At 48.4% G+C, this 16,554-nt stretch overlaps 1 protein-coding gene across 1 annotated transcript; it reads right to left on the bottom strand.

Moving 5' to 3' along the window:
* Positions 1-4,752: 4,752 nt before the first annotated feature.
* Positions 4,753-16,552, bottom strand: STC2 (stanniocalcin 2). The gene is made up of 4 exons (XM_049829260.1): positions 16,229-16,552; positions 13,868-14,010; positions 11,123-11,334; positions 4,753-7,570 (listed from the first exon to the last, which is right to left on the bottom strand). The coding sequence occupies exons 1-4, from the start codon at positions 16,377-16,379 to the stop codon at positions 7,177-7,179; spliced, it is 900 nt and encodes a 299-aa protein (XP_049685217.1). The 5' UTR covers positions 16,380-16,552; the 3' UTR covers positions 4,753-7,176.
* Between the last annotated feature and the right edge of the window lie 2 nt (positions 16,553-16,554).

The raw sequence follows: 16,554 nt of genomic DNA on the forward strand, positions 1-16,554 counted from the left end.
AGGCTTCAAGCATGTGCACCGCACCCCTCTGCAAACTGATTTCGTAGTGGCTTGATTTCACGTCAGTTTAACAAAATGCTGAATGTGCATAGTTCCTCTTCATTTTATCTTAAAATAGGACATCTAAATAAGGTACTCTGTAGGCCTTTCCCAGTCTCTCCTGGCTGTCAGCTTTCGCTGAGCTTCCCCACACCTCCCACTGCATTTTTCTCCAGGGTAGGAAGAGACTCTGCAATGTAAGTGGGATTATTCATGGGTGACAAATGTAGCCCGGTGCGATTGTGGGATAGAGAAAAGCAGATACAAACTGCAGAAAATTTGAGAAATGGAAGCGGCGTTTATAGAGGGGATTACGTGCCATAATGTCTTAGATAGCGGAGGGCTGAGCCCGTGCTGTGTTAAAATGCAGCCTGGTTTTAGCCTTTCCATAAGCTCCTGTTTCCAACGACACCAGGGAAGCTGGCACTGTCTGTGCCACGGGGGCATTTTGTTCTTGCACCGTGTAAGCCGATGCAGGCTTGATTTCAACCTCATTGAGGTTCCTCTTGCAGAACCACGTGCCAGAGCTGATCTCTGTGGTGTCGCCAGAGCCGATCTCTGTGGTGTCACCAGAGCCACTGAGATGCACGGCAGCGTATCCAGCACACTTGCTGCAGTGGCACGGCCCTTAGGGCACTACTTTCCAGCGGCGGAGGAATAGCCTTAAAAAAAGCTGTATCCCCATCTATGTGGAGAACCTCCCAGCAGACTCTCCAAAGACTTCTTCTTATTTTAAAAGAATTTCTAAATAAACTCCAAGCCACATTTTTATAAGGGAGGATGGTATTTGCAGAAAAGGTCAAGGCTATAACAGTCGGCATCCTCGGAGATAGGAATTCTCAGCCCCTGCAGCTTCCCATAATTTGTCATGTCTTTAAACCCTCAAGTCCCCATTTTACATTCCCGATCAAGAAGGACATGAGGTTTTGATTTCAAAATGAAATGCTCCACTGGCTGGGACGTTTTTCCCTAAAGAAAATGTACAGAAACAAAAATTGTTACGATTTCACTAATTATATGGTTATGCTTAGCACCAACCCTGTGCCAGGACCTGTTAGTGCTGGGACCGCAGGAACAGACCTGGGAGGGACCTTGCGTGGCGTCAGCGGAGCTCCTGCCTCCGGGCAGGTCCAGCTGCATCCCCTTGCATCCCCTCTCCACGATTCAGTTTTGGTTGGTCACAGGCAGGTGACCGGGATGGGTCCGGGTGATGCAGGCTGCCCGGCGTTGCTCAAGGCTCGAGATCTGCTGTATTTGTGGCTGGGGAAGCAGGCAGCAATTTCTGACTTGAGCAGGTGTGAGAGAAGCCTTTCCTGCGAGAGTCTGCGAGGAGAGCATGGAAACACGAACATAACTAGCAGTGAAAACTGAGTGGGATTTGTGTTTCTGGTGAGGTGTCAGGAAATAGCTTTAAAAATGCACTGCTGAGAGGCTTCCCGGCAAGCTTTAACTATTCCCTCACCTGGGAAGATCGCTGCAATGAATTCATCAGGCGTGACGCAGCAGAGAGCGGCTCTGGAGCTGCCTTGGCTCTTCTGGCATCTCCAGGCGTGGGCTCAGGGAGGAGAGCGAAGGGCAGTAACTAGGAACCAGTAAAGACACACGCAGAAGCACTGGCAGTAGGTTTGACTCGGCTCACTACGTGGGCTGACATATGTAAATTGCCATATACATTTGTAAATGTTTTGGTATGCCTGAGCAAGCCAGTATCTGGAATTAATTTTGTTCTTTTGGGAGGCTAGACAGGGAGCCTGTAGGAGAATAAATCCAAATGGACCACATGCACGAGTCTTGGTGGGATTTGTTCAGTTGGATGAGACCTGTGTATGGACGTGCATTTGCAATTTGAATTGCCTTGATTTGGTTTTCCTTACCTCACTTGTAAAGTGACGCAGACCAAATTGAACTAAGATCACTCCAGTCTTGAGGCAGACTTGTATGCTGGTATTAAATAGATTTTAAGTTATACACTTCTCAAGGTTGTGCAATGCAGAATCCCTGCTCTGCAGTCTGTTTTAGGGCTTCTTTTTCTCTCTGTGCTTGTGTACTTTTTAATGTCAGCACTCTGTTACTTACTGTGCTGTTTGGTGAGACGTGATGCCCTAAGGGAAGGTAAGGGTCACTTCTCCATCACTAATGTCTAGCCACTTTTTGGAGCAGAATGCAGTCTCACCACTTTACGCCTCAGGAGATGAAAAATAACTCCTCTAGTTGAAATTGCAAGGAGGATGGTAGAGGGCAGAATGCAGTTACCTTAGCTGCATCACAGCCAGGGTGCGGACCAGCTCCTGCAAAAAAATGCAATGGGATCTTTAATGCCAACGAGTGGTCCAACACCAGCACAAGCTATTCCTTGGCTGTAGCCTGGCTGCAGGTTGGTCTGAGATCACATCCCACCAAACTCTGTCACATCTCTGCTGGCAAGGCACACTTCCCTGTTGGTGTTTGATGACAGTCGATGGCAGGATTATAAAGAGCTGGTGCACCTAAAGGCAAAGAAATGCTACAGGTCCTAAATTGCTGCAAATCACATTTAGGCTTGTGAAGCCCATCTCATCCGAAGGCTTCAACTGGATTAGTTATTTTTAAAACCCACAGAAGGAGTGTTAAAAATGTGCTTTTTCATGCAAGCAGCCTTAAAAAAAAAATCCGTGCTTTATGTTCTTGAGGTGCTTTCTCATAATTTCCCCGTCCCCTTGCTGCCTACACCCCGACGCTGTATGAAAATCACTTTGGAGACAACACAAAGTGCTGTTTCTGCAGCTTGCTTTTTGTAAATCTTCGGGTTTTGCTTTTCTCCTTTGCTGAAATGCCAGTAAGCATTTAAGATTTTGATACCCGATCGTTGCTGGGATGAAGTGATCTGAGAGAGAATTACAGCTACTGTACGTGCCTGTTATGTCCCTGTACAGAGCCAGTGGCTGGTACTTATTGATAGATTATTAACAGCTGACAGTGGGGAGCCAAATGCTCGTTCTCCTTTTTTAAGGCAAAATCTTGAAGGGGTAACTCTTGCCATTACATGAACTGTCTGGGTCTTTTATACATGCAGGACAAATCTTATCAGCTATCACAGCTTTTAGAAAGCATTGCTGTTGTATTTGTTAATGGGTCTGGCTGAAATCCAGCGCTTAGGGCTTTGGCCCCATGCTGGGGGCTGCTGACACCTCGCCTGTGGGCAGGTGCTGCGGTCAGCCAAGATCCCCTTCCCGGCCCTTATGGGATGCTGAGTTGTGCCTATAATCAACCCGGCTGAGCACAGCGCGGTGCCACCGCCAACCTCCCAAGGCGATTTTGTAATCCAAGATCATCAAGGCAGTGAGAAGGAACTCCTGAGCACCTGCATCCCCCTACTCCCTTCCTAACCTGAACACAGACTAATTTAAAGCAGATGAGGTGGCTCTGACGTGCTGCAGTGACCCCAATCCACGGCTCCTGCTAAGGGAAAAACCTCCCGAAACAAAACAGGGGCTCTGGCTGAGCCTGGGCAGGGCACGAGCTGCCGCTCCCCGTGTTTTTCATCCTGTAGTTTGTTCTGCATCTCCCCATCTGCCCTCCAACCAAGCTGCCAGGTCCCGGCTAAGCCGCCAACGAGGTCTCCCTCCCCCAGGGGAATGACACGCCGGTGACGAGGTCTCTGCCCCTGTGCCGGCTCTCCCCAGTATACAGAGAGGAAGGGCTGGCTCCGTCCCCACGTCCTGCCCCAGCCAGGGCACTTCTGCTGCTGCCCAGCTGGCACAGGCTCCGGGGGGGACGAGCAGACAGATCACCTCTGCCCCCCTCAGCTGAAGCTGCTGGCCCAGCTTCAGAGGGCTTTTCTTACCCCTTATCGCAGCAGCTGAAATTCCAGCTAAACAAAACCCAGCCACAGACTTATTCAAAACATTTATTAGTGTTTAAGGAAAATAATAGTGTGAAAGGTACAGAGCTTTGTCTAAAGCCATATGCATTTTCTTTTTTTACAAGCTTATTTGGCTGCAAATCCTACGTGAGATAAAACTAGTATGTTTTTCTCCCAGAGATTTGGAATTAAGGACAGTTTGTCTTTTTTTTTTTAGCTTTTCTTTTTTTCCTTTTAGTTCAGCACTTAAAGTTAGGACAGCATTTTCCAGGGTTTACTGCTATCTTTTCCAGTAGGCATTTTGCTTTTCCCAGTATTTTCATTCCAGAACAAGACTCATTCCAGATGCAAAGCGTAAAGGAAACATTCATACCTTGGCTTTTAAGCTAAACCTCCTTCATGAACAGCAAGTTCATAAGGAATGTGAATTAAAGCATCATACAGTATCTAAATGGACAATTTTTTTCTTTTTTATAAAGAATTAAGGCTATGTAGATGTCGCAATAAAATAATCTCAGGTAAAACGCACCCTATTTGTTAGATATGAAAGAAGGTTTAACAATAAATAAATGATTTATGCTGTCAATAACATTATGGAACTGTATAAAACTATATTTATGCAGCTTTAAACATAAAAAAACATACTAGTGGCATGAATATATACAACACAGGTCATGACGTACGTTTAAATTATCATAGCCAGCAGTGTTCTTTTTTAAATGGAGACACTATAATAAATAGAAATGTTAAATATTTACAATAATAGCATATGTGGAATCAGTAGATGAACACATAAAATCTTCACACACAGAGGAAAAAAAAGTTATGCCTTATACAGAAATCCCTCCCACCCACAGCTTGCCCTCCCCCCCCCAAATTTTCATTGACTAAACAAGGGGAATATACAATTTCCCCCACAGAACGAATGAATACAAATAAAACTGTATGCATGCTGAGGTGATATGTTGACTGAGACATTCAAAGATGTAGATCTATATGTTTGGTTCCCATTGATGAATCAGACCTCTAATGAGAGAGGGATCTTAGTTTAGTTCAATGCAAGAACATTACATTGGTAGCGAGTTGTTGTCTCTGTTTTGCGTTTGGTGTGTTGGTTTTTTTTTTTTGTTGTTTTTTAGTTGTTTTTTTTTTTTTCTAAAACGCTTGGATTGTCTTTTTGGTTTGAGCTTGTTCTTCATGGTGGCTATATGTCACCAAGGGGGAGAGGACGCTCACAAGAAACCCATGGAGGCATGCTAGAAAGCCTCTTATGGTCCCACCAGCAGCCACTTGGTTTTGGAGCAGAGGAGTTGGCCATCAGAGGCAGGCCTGACCCAACCTTGGCAAGCTCCTCCATGGGACAGCCTGGGTGCCCCATCCGTGGGACAGCTTCACTACAACCCAACGGGGCAGCTGGCACTCTCACCGCCAGAGCTCCGCTCCTCAGGTCAGCATGGTCTTTGCTGCTAGAAGTACCTGGCCCGATCCCACCTCTTCCCAATAAAGCCAAATGAAAATTCTGTCACAGAACTTCGCTAAAATCAGGCAGGATCAAGGTCACGTCTTTAAACAAAAGACCTGGTGATCACATAGAGACACACCTTTTCAACTTAACGGTCCTCTCTTTCTTCCTACGTGGCTTCTATTAAAAGCAATGCCTATAACTTCTGCGGGTGGATACATGCATTAAACCCTGAATATAGCTATTAGGAGCTGTGTTCACTTAGCAGTAACTAAAATCTGAGTTGGAGATTGTAGCCAAATTCCAACACCCTCTACTGTTTATACAGCTCCTTCCCACCATGCGACAAGACGTACGTTAGTTCACCGGGTACGTTCTGTCTCTACTGAACTGCCTTCCTGCCCCCACAGCTTTCCTCCCAAACTTTCTAAATGAGAAGGCTCAAATCCCTGGTGCGATTCCCACTTTCTAAGAAAACTCGCTTTTTCGTTAGAGGAAGCTGAAGAGCTCACCCTTCTGTCCCCATGGATGCTGTAACCTCCATTTCCAGTACAGTATCTGGGGATATAGGATTGCAGATCTGCAACCTGAGAATTACAATTGCATAGGGGGTAGGAGAGATGTGTCCAAACACCTCATTCACACTTAAAACTGCACCGCTTAGAGACAATAAGCTCTTGACACTCTTCATCTTTAGTAACTCATTCTGCAGAGACTGGTGGTCATTATCTGACAATTAAAAAAACCCAAGTCAACCCCCTCTCCTTATCTTTGGCATTTGGATAAACCACAGCTGACAGGCAGGTTAGAGTGGGGCTCCACATCCCAGCAAACCGCACCACGCTACTGGTAAGGAGAGACAGATTTCTGACGGGCCTTCAACACAGCCCTGCAGAAGAACCAAGTATACGGGGTCCTTCGCTGTCTGAGCCTATGCCCATCCTTTAACCTTGGGCTGTCCGTAGGGCTGGAGGACCTCTGTCACTGAGTGGGCAGGTGTGAGCAGAGAATATGCACAGGGTTTTTAGAGGTCCACGAGCATACTCGTGGGGGTCCTCCATACTGTGCAAGTCTTAACAGTCGCATTGCCTTGTGTGGAAGCTGACGACTCGCCTTCGATACGCTGGAGTGATTGGATTAGCAAGTGTCAAATTATGCAGTGGTTAAAAAACAAACAGGGGGCACTTAAACTAGGCAGCATCACCCGGATGGGAACAATGGCTCAGAAGTTAGTTAAGAGAAAGCGGTGGAGCTCCAACTGCACAGTTCCCGTGCGAGAGACGGGGTAGCTATTTCATTATAGAGTGTCACATAGAGAGCCTTGAGCTCTTGTGTTCTCAGCCACAGGCAGAAACCAAATCCCCCTGGAATTCAGCCATCTGCTGTAAGGCTGCGCCCTAAACCTGCGGAGGTGCTAAGCCACAAGCGGCCACATGCAATCTGGCAGAGCCCTCTTGGAACCTTCTCCCCAGCCAAGGGGACCAAGAGAAAAAAAACAAACCCCCCAAACAACCCAACAATCCCCAAACAAGATCCTAAATTTCAACTGACGTCCGTTCCAAAGAAAAGGGGAAAAGAATTTAGTTGGAGATATTTTGCCACATTTGGTGGCTGCTCAAGTGTCGAGTTTGCTGCATCGATAACCCATTGCCACTGCTCTCCCTTTGCTACTATATACACTGTTGCTGAGGTCCATATATATCTTGCAATGCCCTGTGCTTGACCTCTGAATGGGAAATGCTTTGGAATGTCCACAGACGGGAAGATGGGACTCAACGGAGGCGGCTTCCAGTGGAGGGGGAGGATGGGGGGAACGGGGAGTTGGTGCCTTTTTTCACCTCCGGATGTCAGAGAAGTCGGACAGTTCGTCTGCCCGGTCCATGATCCCATGTGCCCCTTTGGGACCGTGGCCCCCAGCCTTCACCCGGGCATGGGCGTTCAGGTGGCCCTTGGTACCTCTCTCTCCCTTAGATGCTCGCGAGCTCTCCCTGTGGTCGGAGTCGGAGTGGGCCAGCATGTCCCCGCGGCCAGCAGCGGCCTTGCTGCCTTCACCGGGCTTCTTCTCGGGACCCAGGATGGCGTCACCGTGCACAGCCGAGGTGCAGAAGCTCAGAATGGAGCAGAGACTTCCCCAGTTCTGTTCGCACTGGGCCTGGACGCTTCTTGTTATTGCCTTTTTCACCTCCTCGCCACAGGTGAGCAGGATATTCACTAGGTCAACATATGGCCTAGAGGTAAAGGAAACAGCGAGAGCAGAGTCAAAAAATATATAAGGGTTATCTATGCGTAAACGAGCGTAATGGCCTCTCTACCTCACCCTCCCTCGTGCACAGCACAGTTCAGTCGCGTTAGCCCCCTGCTGCCCACGGACTCGGCAGCCTCGTACAGCAATTCTGCACCGTATGTTTATCATGCAATGTACTATATTCTGATCAGCCACGTTGCTGTAAGAAATGCACGCGATGGCATCCTGTCAAACGAAGCTTCACTCAAAGTGCTGGATCTGCCTTGATTGCTCCCCCACCAGGGATGCTCTGGGAGAACTGTAATGTCCACCAGAGGAGTAAGAGGTCTACAGGCTTGGCAAATGGGAAGAACTGCTATCTCACACCTGCCTCTACCTCTTTCCGTGCCCCTTCATTTTTGTTAGTCAGGATACATGACAAAAGGAAACCTGTTCATGAGCAGAGCCATCAACTTCATCAAACTGCTTGCTATCTCCAGGTGAACAGCTGGTACGGAGCATACACTGATCACCGGTCTGCAAGGAGGAGGCCTTTCCTCACCTCTGTGAAGAGCACCAGATACTCAGCTAGAGGTTCTCTGGCTTTTCTCATCATCTTTAGCTTTCCCTGAAGCACTAGGTGTTGATCTCCACCACAGGCAAGATCCTATCTGGACTCAGGATCCGACTGCACAGAGCGCAGACACCTGGAAATCTGCTTTGGTGGCACTGTTTCTTCCCACACCAAGTTTTTTTTTTTTTTCCCTTCATTTCCTTACAGCGTTGAGTACAGCTTTCAGTATATACCTTTTCCCAGCCAAATAAGGACTCCGAACGAGCCATGACCAAATACCGCTTCTGCTTCCCGCCTGTCCCGCCGTGCCCCACGGCACAACGCCGCCCGAGCGCAGGCACTTTGGCTGCCTCAGCCATGGGTCACCGAGTGCAGCGATTTTAAAATAGTTGCGGTCACAAGTTTTGTGGGTCAATATTGATGTTGTTTATTGACACAACCGCTGCTAGCAGGCCCAGAAGGACGTGCTTAAAAGTCTTCCACGGTAGGAACCATCCACGGCACAAGCGGAGAACTGCCTGGGGTCAGCAGTCATGGTGGTGTGGGGTGGTGGGGGTGCACCTTCTGGGCACACAGTCCACCAGCTCTGGTGGCTGTGGACAAGTCTACATCTCTTCCCATGGACTAAGTCAGAAGAGATGAGGAAAACCAACAGATTATGATCAGTGTCTGACACTACCCTGATTTTTACTTTGCCCAACTGCTTAAACTCATTTCGAATGACTAATCTGGGAGAGCCACCTATTCCCCTATCTCCAAATATTTCCCATGTTTGGATTGTTTCTGTCGGTTAAAAAAAGTTACTTGGAATGCAGCAGCGACCGATCTGCCAGGGCCTGTCACCACTTCCACCATAGCAAATCAGCCTGACCCCCACCCCACCACAGCTGACTCAGGAGGAGACTTCGCTGCCCCGACCGCGTTCCTCAACGCTCATCGGGAGAAAACAGTCTGAATAAAAGAGTCAGAGAACAAGTCTGAGAGCTGCCACTTGCTGCTCCGCTCTTAGGTTTTGTTTTAAACATAAAATAGAAGATGAGAGAGAACCGAGCACATTGCATACAAAGTGATCCAGTAGAAGAAGAAAAAAAAAAAAATATAAAGGGAGCAATCAGTTCTTGAAGTTGGACATAACCTTTACAAAAATCTTTGGAAGAAAAAGGTTGCTGGTATGACTAGAAAGTGGCTCAGCTGCCAAATATTTCAGGTATTCAGAGTCTGCCAGAGCCCTGCGGATTAATACTGGCCCATTTCTCCTTCACTGTTTTACTTTCTGCATTTCAGCTGGCCTGACCATAGTACCTGAACCGAGCACAAGGCTGCAAGTCAGCAGACGTGATTTTATTTCCAGCTCTGCCACACTTGCCTATTGATCTTGAACAAGTTCCTTAGTTCAAAAGCTTCAGAGATGGCCTCTAAATTTAGGGGAGGGGAGGAGGCTGGCTGGCTTCTATTTGGGGAGTCCCGCATAGGAAAGCTAAGCTCCGACTCTGTGAGATGCTGAAAATGAAGTGTAGGAAGCTCTAAATGAGATCGTGCAAATTATAGGTGTTTAGCTGAATGATCCGTCTCTTCTCAAACCGGGAACCCCCCAGTTAAGCTCCCCAGGAATAAGCAGCTGCCTTTGAGCATTCCCGCTTAAGTGAATTTGTAAAACAAGGATAACTTCTCTTTGGATAGGCCACGTGATGGGGGGTTAACTGGTACCAAGTACCCAATTTATAGCCTACTAACACAGCCTGAGCAGTGCCCACAGAGAGGTGCTGCTGGGCAGGATGGAGCCCCGCTTCCCCTCTCCCCCCGGCAAGGCCAAAATCTGCCTTTGATCCCAGCCTCAGGAGCATCCACGGAAGGGACCTTGCTTACAGGCCACCACGTTCAGCTCGTACAAACCACAGCAAACAATTCTGCATTTCAGAGTAAACTGGCATCAGAGTGTCTCTCTGCAACTGCAGCTTAAGTATTAGGGGGGTGGTTTTCAACAGAAAGTAAGGGAACTGGGGCACAGCTCTTCTGGAGACCAATGAAAATGCAAGGCTAAAAGTCCAGAAGATATGATTCTGTAAAAGAAAAAAATGTATCTGTCATGATTGCTGGGATTCGGGGTTTCTGTGCTAATATCTGCTAGGGATACGAAGGCATAGAGGCGTGGTAGGAAGATGCTCTAAGGTTAAATCTGCTGCCAGGCTGTGGCTCAGCCTTCTTGTTTGGGAGCGAGATGTTCACCTGCAAGAAAAACAGGCTCCTATTTTTGCATCTGTGCACAAAGAGTAGGTACAAACAGCTTGTGCCCGGTTTGTTGCTGTCACGTAGCAGCTTTGATCAATTCCAAATAGGATTCGTGCCTGCCATTCCTCAGAGGGCAGCTGTGTTCCCAGTCAGGGGGATGAACTCCTCAAAATCTGACTTGTGCCTTCATTTTGTACAGCTCCATGTTTTATTAAAAGGCATCTGAGATTAATAAGGAGCAAGATGAATGGAAGATTACCTGGGGGACTGCAGCTCTTTCAGGGACAATTAACTACAAGACATTTGAAAGTATGTATTTAAAGAAGAAATTGCCATCTTACTGACAACTTTGCGTAGACCTTCTTCCCCCTTCTCCTCTAGCTGTCATCTTTAACAAGATACTGGGGTCAGGAATGCTGCCTTTGAGCTCAGAAAGCACAGAGACATTTTGAGATGCTTCTGGAAACAGCAGAGTCCAACACTGTATTTCCTAAAGGACCAAAGGGACAGCCAAATCCAACTTCAACCCATTTCACCTCCTTCCAGTCACATCCAGCCCTTTGTAAACAAACTAGTCTGCAAGCGCCCCTGCGAAGAAAGCATTACCTTGGTCTGGTACATGGGAAAACAAGACGTGCTTACGGGCCAGAAAGAGGTGAAACAGCTCTCGGGCAGATGCGCAGCCCATTGGCACCATCGTGCTCCTGGAAGGAGCTCCCACGCCCCTGACCGCACTAGCATGGAGGCACTTACTCGTGCTGCAGCAGGTCTTTGAAGTGAATCATCTCCACAATGACCTGGACGTTCTCCTTGGCAGCGGAGCAGAGGTCATGCTTCAGGTAGCACTCCCGCTGCAACTGGAACACCATCTCTTTAATGGCAGGGCACTTACGGCTGATGCAGCTGAATTTATGCCTCAAGGCATGAGCCTTACACTTCAGAGCGTCTTTAATGAAGGATTTTCCCTGAGAAGAAAAGAAACGGAGTAGGTCTGGTTTTTTGTCCATTAAGCACGGCAGATGATTTATGCCCAGCTAGCTGCTCCTCTGTAGGACAATGTCAAGGGTTATTAGATTGCTAAGGGTATCGCTTAATGGCTTTTCTCCCTCTTCTCTTTGTTTCTCTGCCCTTAAAGACCACGCCGAGTTAACCTGGCTTTGCTATCCCAGCAGAGCTGACCACAGAGGGGCTTCCTCACTGGTATTCTGAGGTTTCCTCTGTCCCAACAGCTGAACGCCCAACAAGGGAAAGGGCAAAAGTAAGCACCTTGAAATAAGTCAGTGCTCGAGTTCCTGGCTTCGTTTGCTTCTGGGGTGGCAGCACAGCAGGTTCACACAAAGAAGAGGCCATCCTGCCACGGCTCAGGTCCCCAGGACCACAAGCAGATACCCATTCGCTAACTGCAAATTAGGTTTTTTGCAAACTAATTTTAAAATTAAAACTCAGAGACACGTATGCACTGTCTATACGCATCTGCCCCATTCCCCAGCTGTATTTTCTCTACTACCACTTCCTCGGAGAGGGACTCAAATCAGCACTAATAATAATCCAACAGTGCCTTGATGTCTGTTTGCTGCAAGAAATTGTGAGATTAAAAAAATGCCATCAAGAAACTAAAAAAAGTTGTAGGAAAGCTGCTTTAGCAGCATCTCTTTAATCACTGTTTGCGGTTCCTTCATTCAATTGCTTAGTGGGCATCAAACCCATCCCTTCCTTTTCTCTTTGCTATGTGATACCATAGTTGCCATACACGGTGCACGTGTCGCAGTCTGACAGCTCTGCTCAGACTCCCTTTACTTTGCTGAGCAATAGGTGGGTGGAAGCCTCCTGCACTGCCCCATCTCTTCATCAGCTTCAGATTATTTTACACAAATGCTTCATGAAGACCAAATTCTTGTTATCCTTTATCCAAAGAGTACACGGTCACAGCTCCACTGACATTAACTAGGATTCACCCAGACCTGCAAGCAGATGTTATCCCCAAATTATTTCAAGCCAGAAATGTTTCTTGCTGATCAAAGAACTGCTTCAGTTATCATCCGTTTCCATTCCCCGTACCAATGACTCTTACTTGCCCTTCCCTTCAGTAACAAACACACACAGCACAGTAGGCAAATAAGGATAAAAAAGAAAATTCTTATACAAACCAAACCTGACATCAGTTCTCAGGTTTCAGAGAGAAGAAAGGGGAGCAGAAAGCAGAGAGCGGAAAATGGCCAATGTTAATCTTGTCATTTAACGCAGCCTGAAATAACTGTAGATAATACAGAGATGAACCATGAAAAGCCATGTCATAGCAGAGGCTAAAGTCACCTCTGCATTAAATAAAGCTCCAGGGGTTTAATACTTGTGCATTGCAATGGAGACAGCTTGGGTATGAAACAGGCTGTATTTGATTAGCAGTATCTGGGGATCCTGGGGAGTAGGCATCGATGACTACACTCAGCGTTCACAGCCACGTTTCCCTCCTCTACCAACAGCGCTTACTTTTTTGGTCAATTTTGTTCACTGACAGAATACTGTGCAAAAATAAACGAGCATTTTCTGGAAGCCACTTGGAAATTAAGTCGAACATTTTCAGATACCCACAGAAGAAACAATTCCCATTTTAATGGTTAGCCAGACCCTTTGTACATCCTTGAGAATTTGAACCCCAAACTCCAGCACTTCAACAGTGTTGCCTGTTGGGTGGTCCCACCATCCCGGGTAGAACAAGCTGAATCCTCAAGGCAGCTCTACTTTATAACACGCTTTTAACAGTGCCATGTAGCTGGTGCTTTTAGTCAAGTTATACTGTAAACCGCATGGTCAAGCCAAATGCCGCTGGCCCGTCGTAATGTTCTCTTCCCTCCACACTGAAATGGGAGAGTAGGTTTATAAGACATAATAACAGGATGTCTCAATGATGCATAAATGGTCTGGGGAGAAAATGAAGGAGACAAACTTAATACCGCATACCATCTAAGTAATGTATTTTAATGTCAGTGCTTGAACCAAAGACTTATTTGAGTACAGCAGCTTTCGGAGATTGCCAGTACTGGTTGTGTGCAAGTCTTGAGAACCAACTTTAATAACTGCACATTGGGAAATATTTTGATATGTCTAAATGAGCTGGGCGCCTAAGTTGCATTTCTGAATCAGCTTTGAACAAACATGGTGTAGAAGCTTAAGCCGCTTAGCGTTTCTGAAAACCACGTTCAGCTACGTTAGTGTTCCGATTTAATTATCCTGGGTACAGGAGGAAGAAGCGATCACAGGGAGCTGTAGCTAGAGACAGCCTGTCTCCTGGGACAGGTTGCACACCGCTGCTCTATTACTGTTCTGGGGTCTTGATTCCGGACCCTTCCACAGAAAAATTCTTAGGGAAGCTGGTCACGTGCAAATGTAGATTTGTTCTGTTACAGTAACCCTTTTTTTCAAAAGTGTGTTAAGGAATTAAAATACATGCCAAGTGTATATTAGAAGCAAGCAGATACGTAGGACATTTTGCTGTGTTACCTGGGCATCAAATTTTCCAGCGTTGTGCAGGAATGTCATGCAGATCTCGTGTAAGCCTCGGATCTCACAAGAATTGTTTTCAAAGCATTCAAACACTCCACATCCCACATCGCCAGCATTAACCAGGCAGTGCTGGATTTCAGCTAAAATGAGCATTGATTACAGTTAATTTGCAGAACTGTTCATAGAAGCTGGTGGTGGGTAGGGGCGGGGAAGGAAAGAGTTATTCTGCTAACATCATCAGTTCGAAAGAAAAAAACCACGTGACAAGTTATTGTACCCACAGCATGCCCACTTTTTGCAGAAATTAGGCCAAAACTTGGGTGTATTATGTTATGAAAGTAATATCCAAGAAGTAAATGCCAAATCCACTACGCTTACGTCAAGCTATTTCACTTGAGAACTGTCTAATGCTTTTGCATTCCTCAGGAGCAAAGGACGGGCATGATTTTTGCTGTCTGACTTGTACAAAGTCCCCCATCAAATTCAAGTGCCAAAATGAGAAGCCCAGGACCCAGCCAGCTAAAATTTCTCATTTCTGGTACTTTGAGTTAGTTTCTGGCGATTTAGCACTATGTTTTTTTTACAGACCACTGGGTTTCCTCTGGCGTGATGTCTACAAAGTTCATGGCAAAACTCCCACTGATAAAGTCCTTTGCACCGAGTGTTGCATAAAGCTGCAACTATGTCCTCACCTATGCAGAAATCAATGGAATATATACATTTATGTATGTAGAACATAAAATCGATCTACTGGAAGTAGCTGCTACATATGTGTTTATTCTGCCCTGTCAGGTGTTATGTAATACTGTAAAAAAAAAAAAATAAAAAAATGCTGTCTAATACTCACTTACCAAAAAAACCCCCCAAAAATCTAATTCTTAACAAGACAGCTTCTGGTCCTTTAAAAAAAAAAAAATGGATGTAGTAGTACTGCCAGAGGGAAGGTGGTTGCTGAAAAAGCCTAGGGATAAAGTTAAACAGGGGCAGCTTTTAGACCAGAACTGAGGATGCTAAGAATTCCTGTACTCTGTGCCCTAGTGGTACCTTTAATTAAAGCTCGCCCTTGGGAGCCAGCCTAATCCCCCTCCGAACCGCAGCGCGTTTCAGACATCCCCAGCCTCCCCCTTTGCCATGCGGTCCATTTGCAAGTCTTTACAGCAACTTTCGGTCTAATTTCAACCCGCTGCAAGGCAGAGAGAGGAGCCGCGGATGTAAACGCAGAGTCTGATGGAGTTCACACGGCATCCCCCCGGCCCAAAAGCAAATCACTGCCGCTGCCTTCCCCCCCTCCCCCGCCTTCTACCTGCCCCGAAGCGCATCTGGGGGTGGGACAGGGCAGCCCCGGGGTCGGCTCCCGGGATTGTCTCGGCCACACGCGAAAAGCTGCGCAAACACACACGCACCGCGCGGTGCGGGGGGGGGGGGGAAAATGGAGCTCTTTGTGGAGAGCTGCAGAGTGCGGAGCTGGGCTTTTTTGGGGCCGGGAGCTCAGCTGTAGTGCTTGTGTTGGCATCCGGATGCAAACCCTTTGCCGGATCACATGTCCTGGCTCCAGCGTGCTGAGAACTGCACAGTGCCGTGATTCACATGTGGCAGTCCCTAATGGGCATTCGTGCATTCCTGCTCGTGTGTGTTTAAACACGTCTCGCAGCACTGAGAGTGTTAAAAAAAAAAAAAGGGAAAAAGGAGAAAGGGGGGGGGGGGGGAAGGGAAGCGTCTGGATCCCGCGCTCTCTCTTTGCACGGCTGGGAAGCGATCCAGCGAAGTGCACGCCTCAGCTCTCTCTTTCTAGGCAGATAATACCCGGGGGAGGGAGCGCAGGGGGCGGGAGAGGAGGAGAGAAACCCCCGGTCCGTTGCATCATTGCACGACTCCCTATGGAGGAGGCAAAGCACCAGTCATTTCCAGCCGCTTCCCTTCGCCTCCCGACCCCCCCCCACCCCCCACCCCGTCACCCCCCGACCCGGTTTCAAAGGCTGCGCCGAGAAACTTTCTCCTCCCCAGCCCAGCATCTCCGCCGGGCTCCCGCCGCCCCCGTTCCCCGCTCCCCGCCGGCCCGGGGCCGCCCGGCAGCCGCTCCGTGCCCGGCGCGGCCGCAGAGGCGCTTCGCCCGGGAGTGCTGCCGCGGCTGTTGCAAGGGCAACACGTGCTTGGCAAAGCCGGGCTTTAAAGGTAATTAGGAGCGAGCTCTTATTTCCTCTGATGATTTATGCCTTGACAGTCGGACGCCGAAATTAAAACGCCTGTCATAACTCAACGCGGCTATTTCCCCGGCGCTCCAGAAGCGGCGAGGCGGGAGGACGGGGACACCCCCCCCCCCCCCGACACCCCACCTTTGCACCCCCCACCCCGCCGTACCTGTGTTCTGCAGAGACAGGCGCCCCTTCTGCTGCGGGGTCCTGTCCTGCGGCCCCTCCGGCGGGTGGGTGGCCTCAGTACCCGCCGCCACCCGGGGGCTGGCGAGCAGCAGGGCCAGGGCCAGCAGCTTGCCGCGGAGCTCCGCGCACATGGTCGCGCCTTCCTCCCCCCGCCGCCGTCGCCGCCGCCGCCGCGTCCTCCCCCGCGGGGTGCCGCACCCGGGCCCAGCGCGCTCCTCGCCGCGGCCCCGCGAACCGCATGTGCCCGGCTCGGCGGCGAGCGCGGAGTGACGGCGGGCCGTCTCCGGAGGGTGCCTCAAATATCCC

The sequence above is a fragment of the Accipiter gentilis genome, chromosome 26 (assembly GCF_929443795.1).
Source record: "Accipiter gentilis chromosome 26, bAccGen1.1, whole genome shotgun sequence".
NCBI classification, from domain to species: Eukaryota; Metazoa; Chordata; class Aves; order Accipitriformes; family Accipitridae; genus Astur; species Astur gentilis.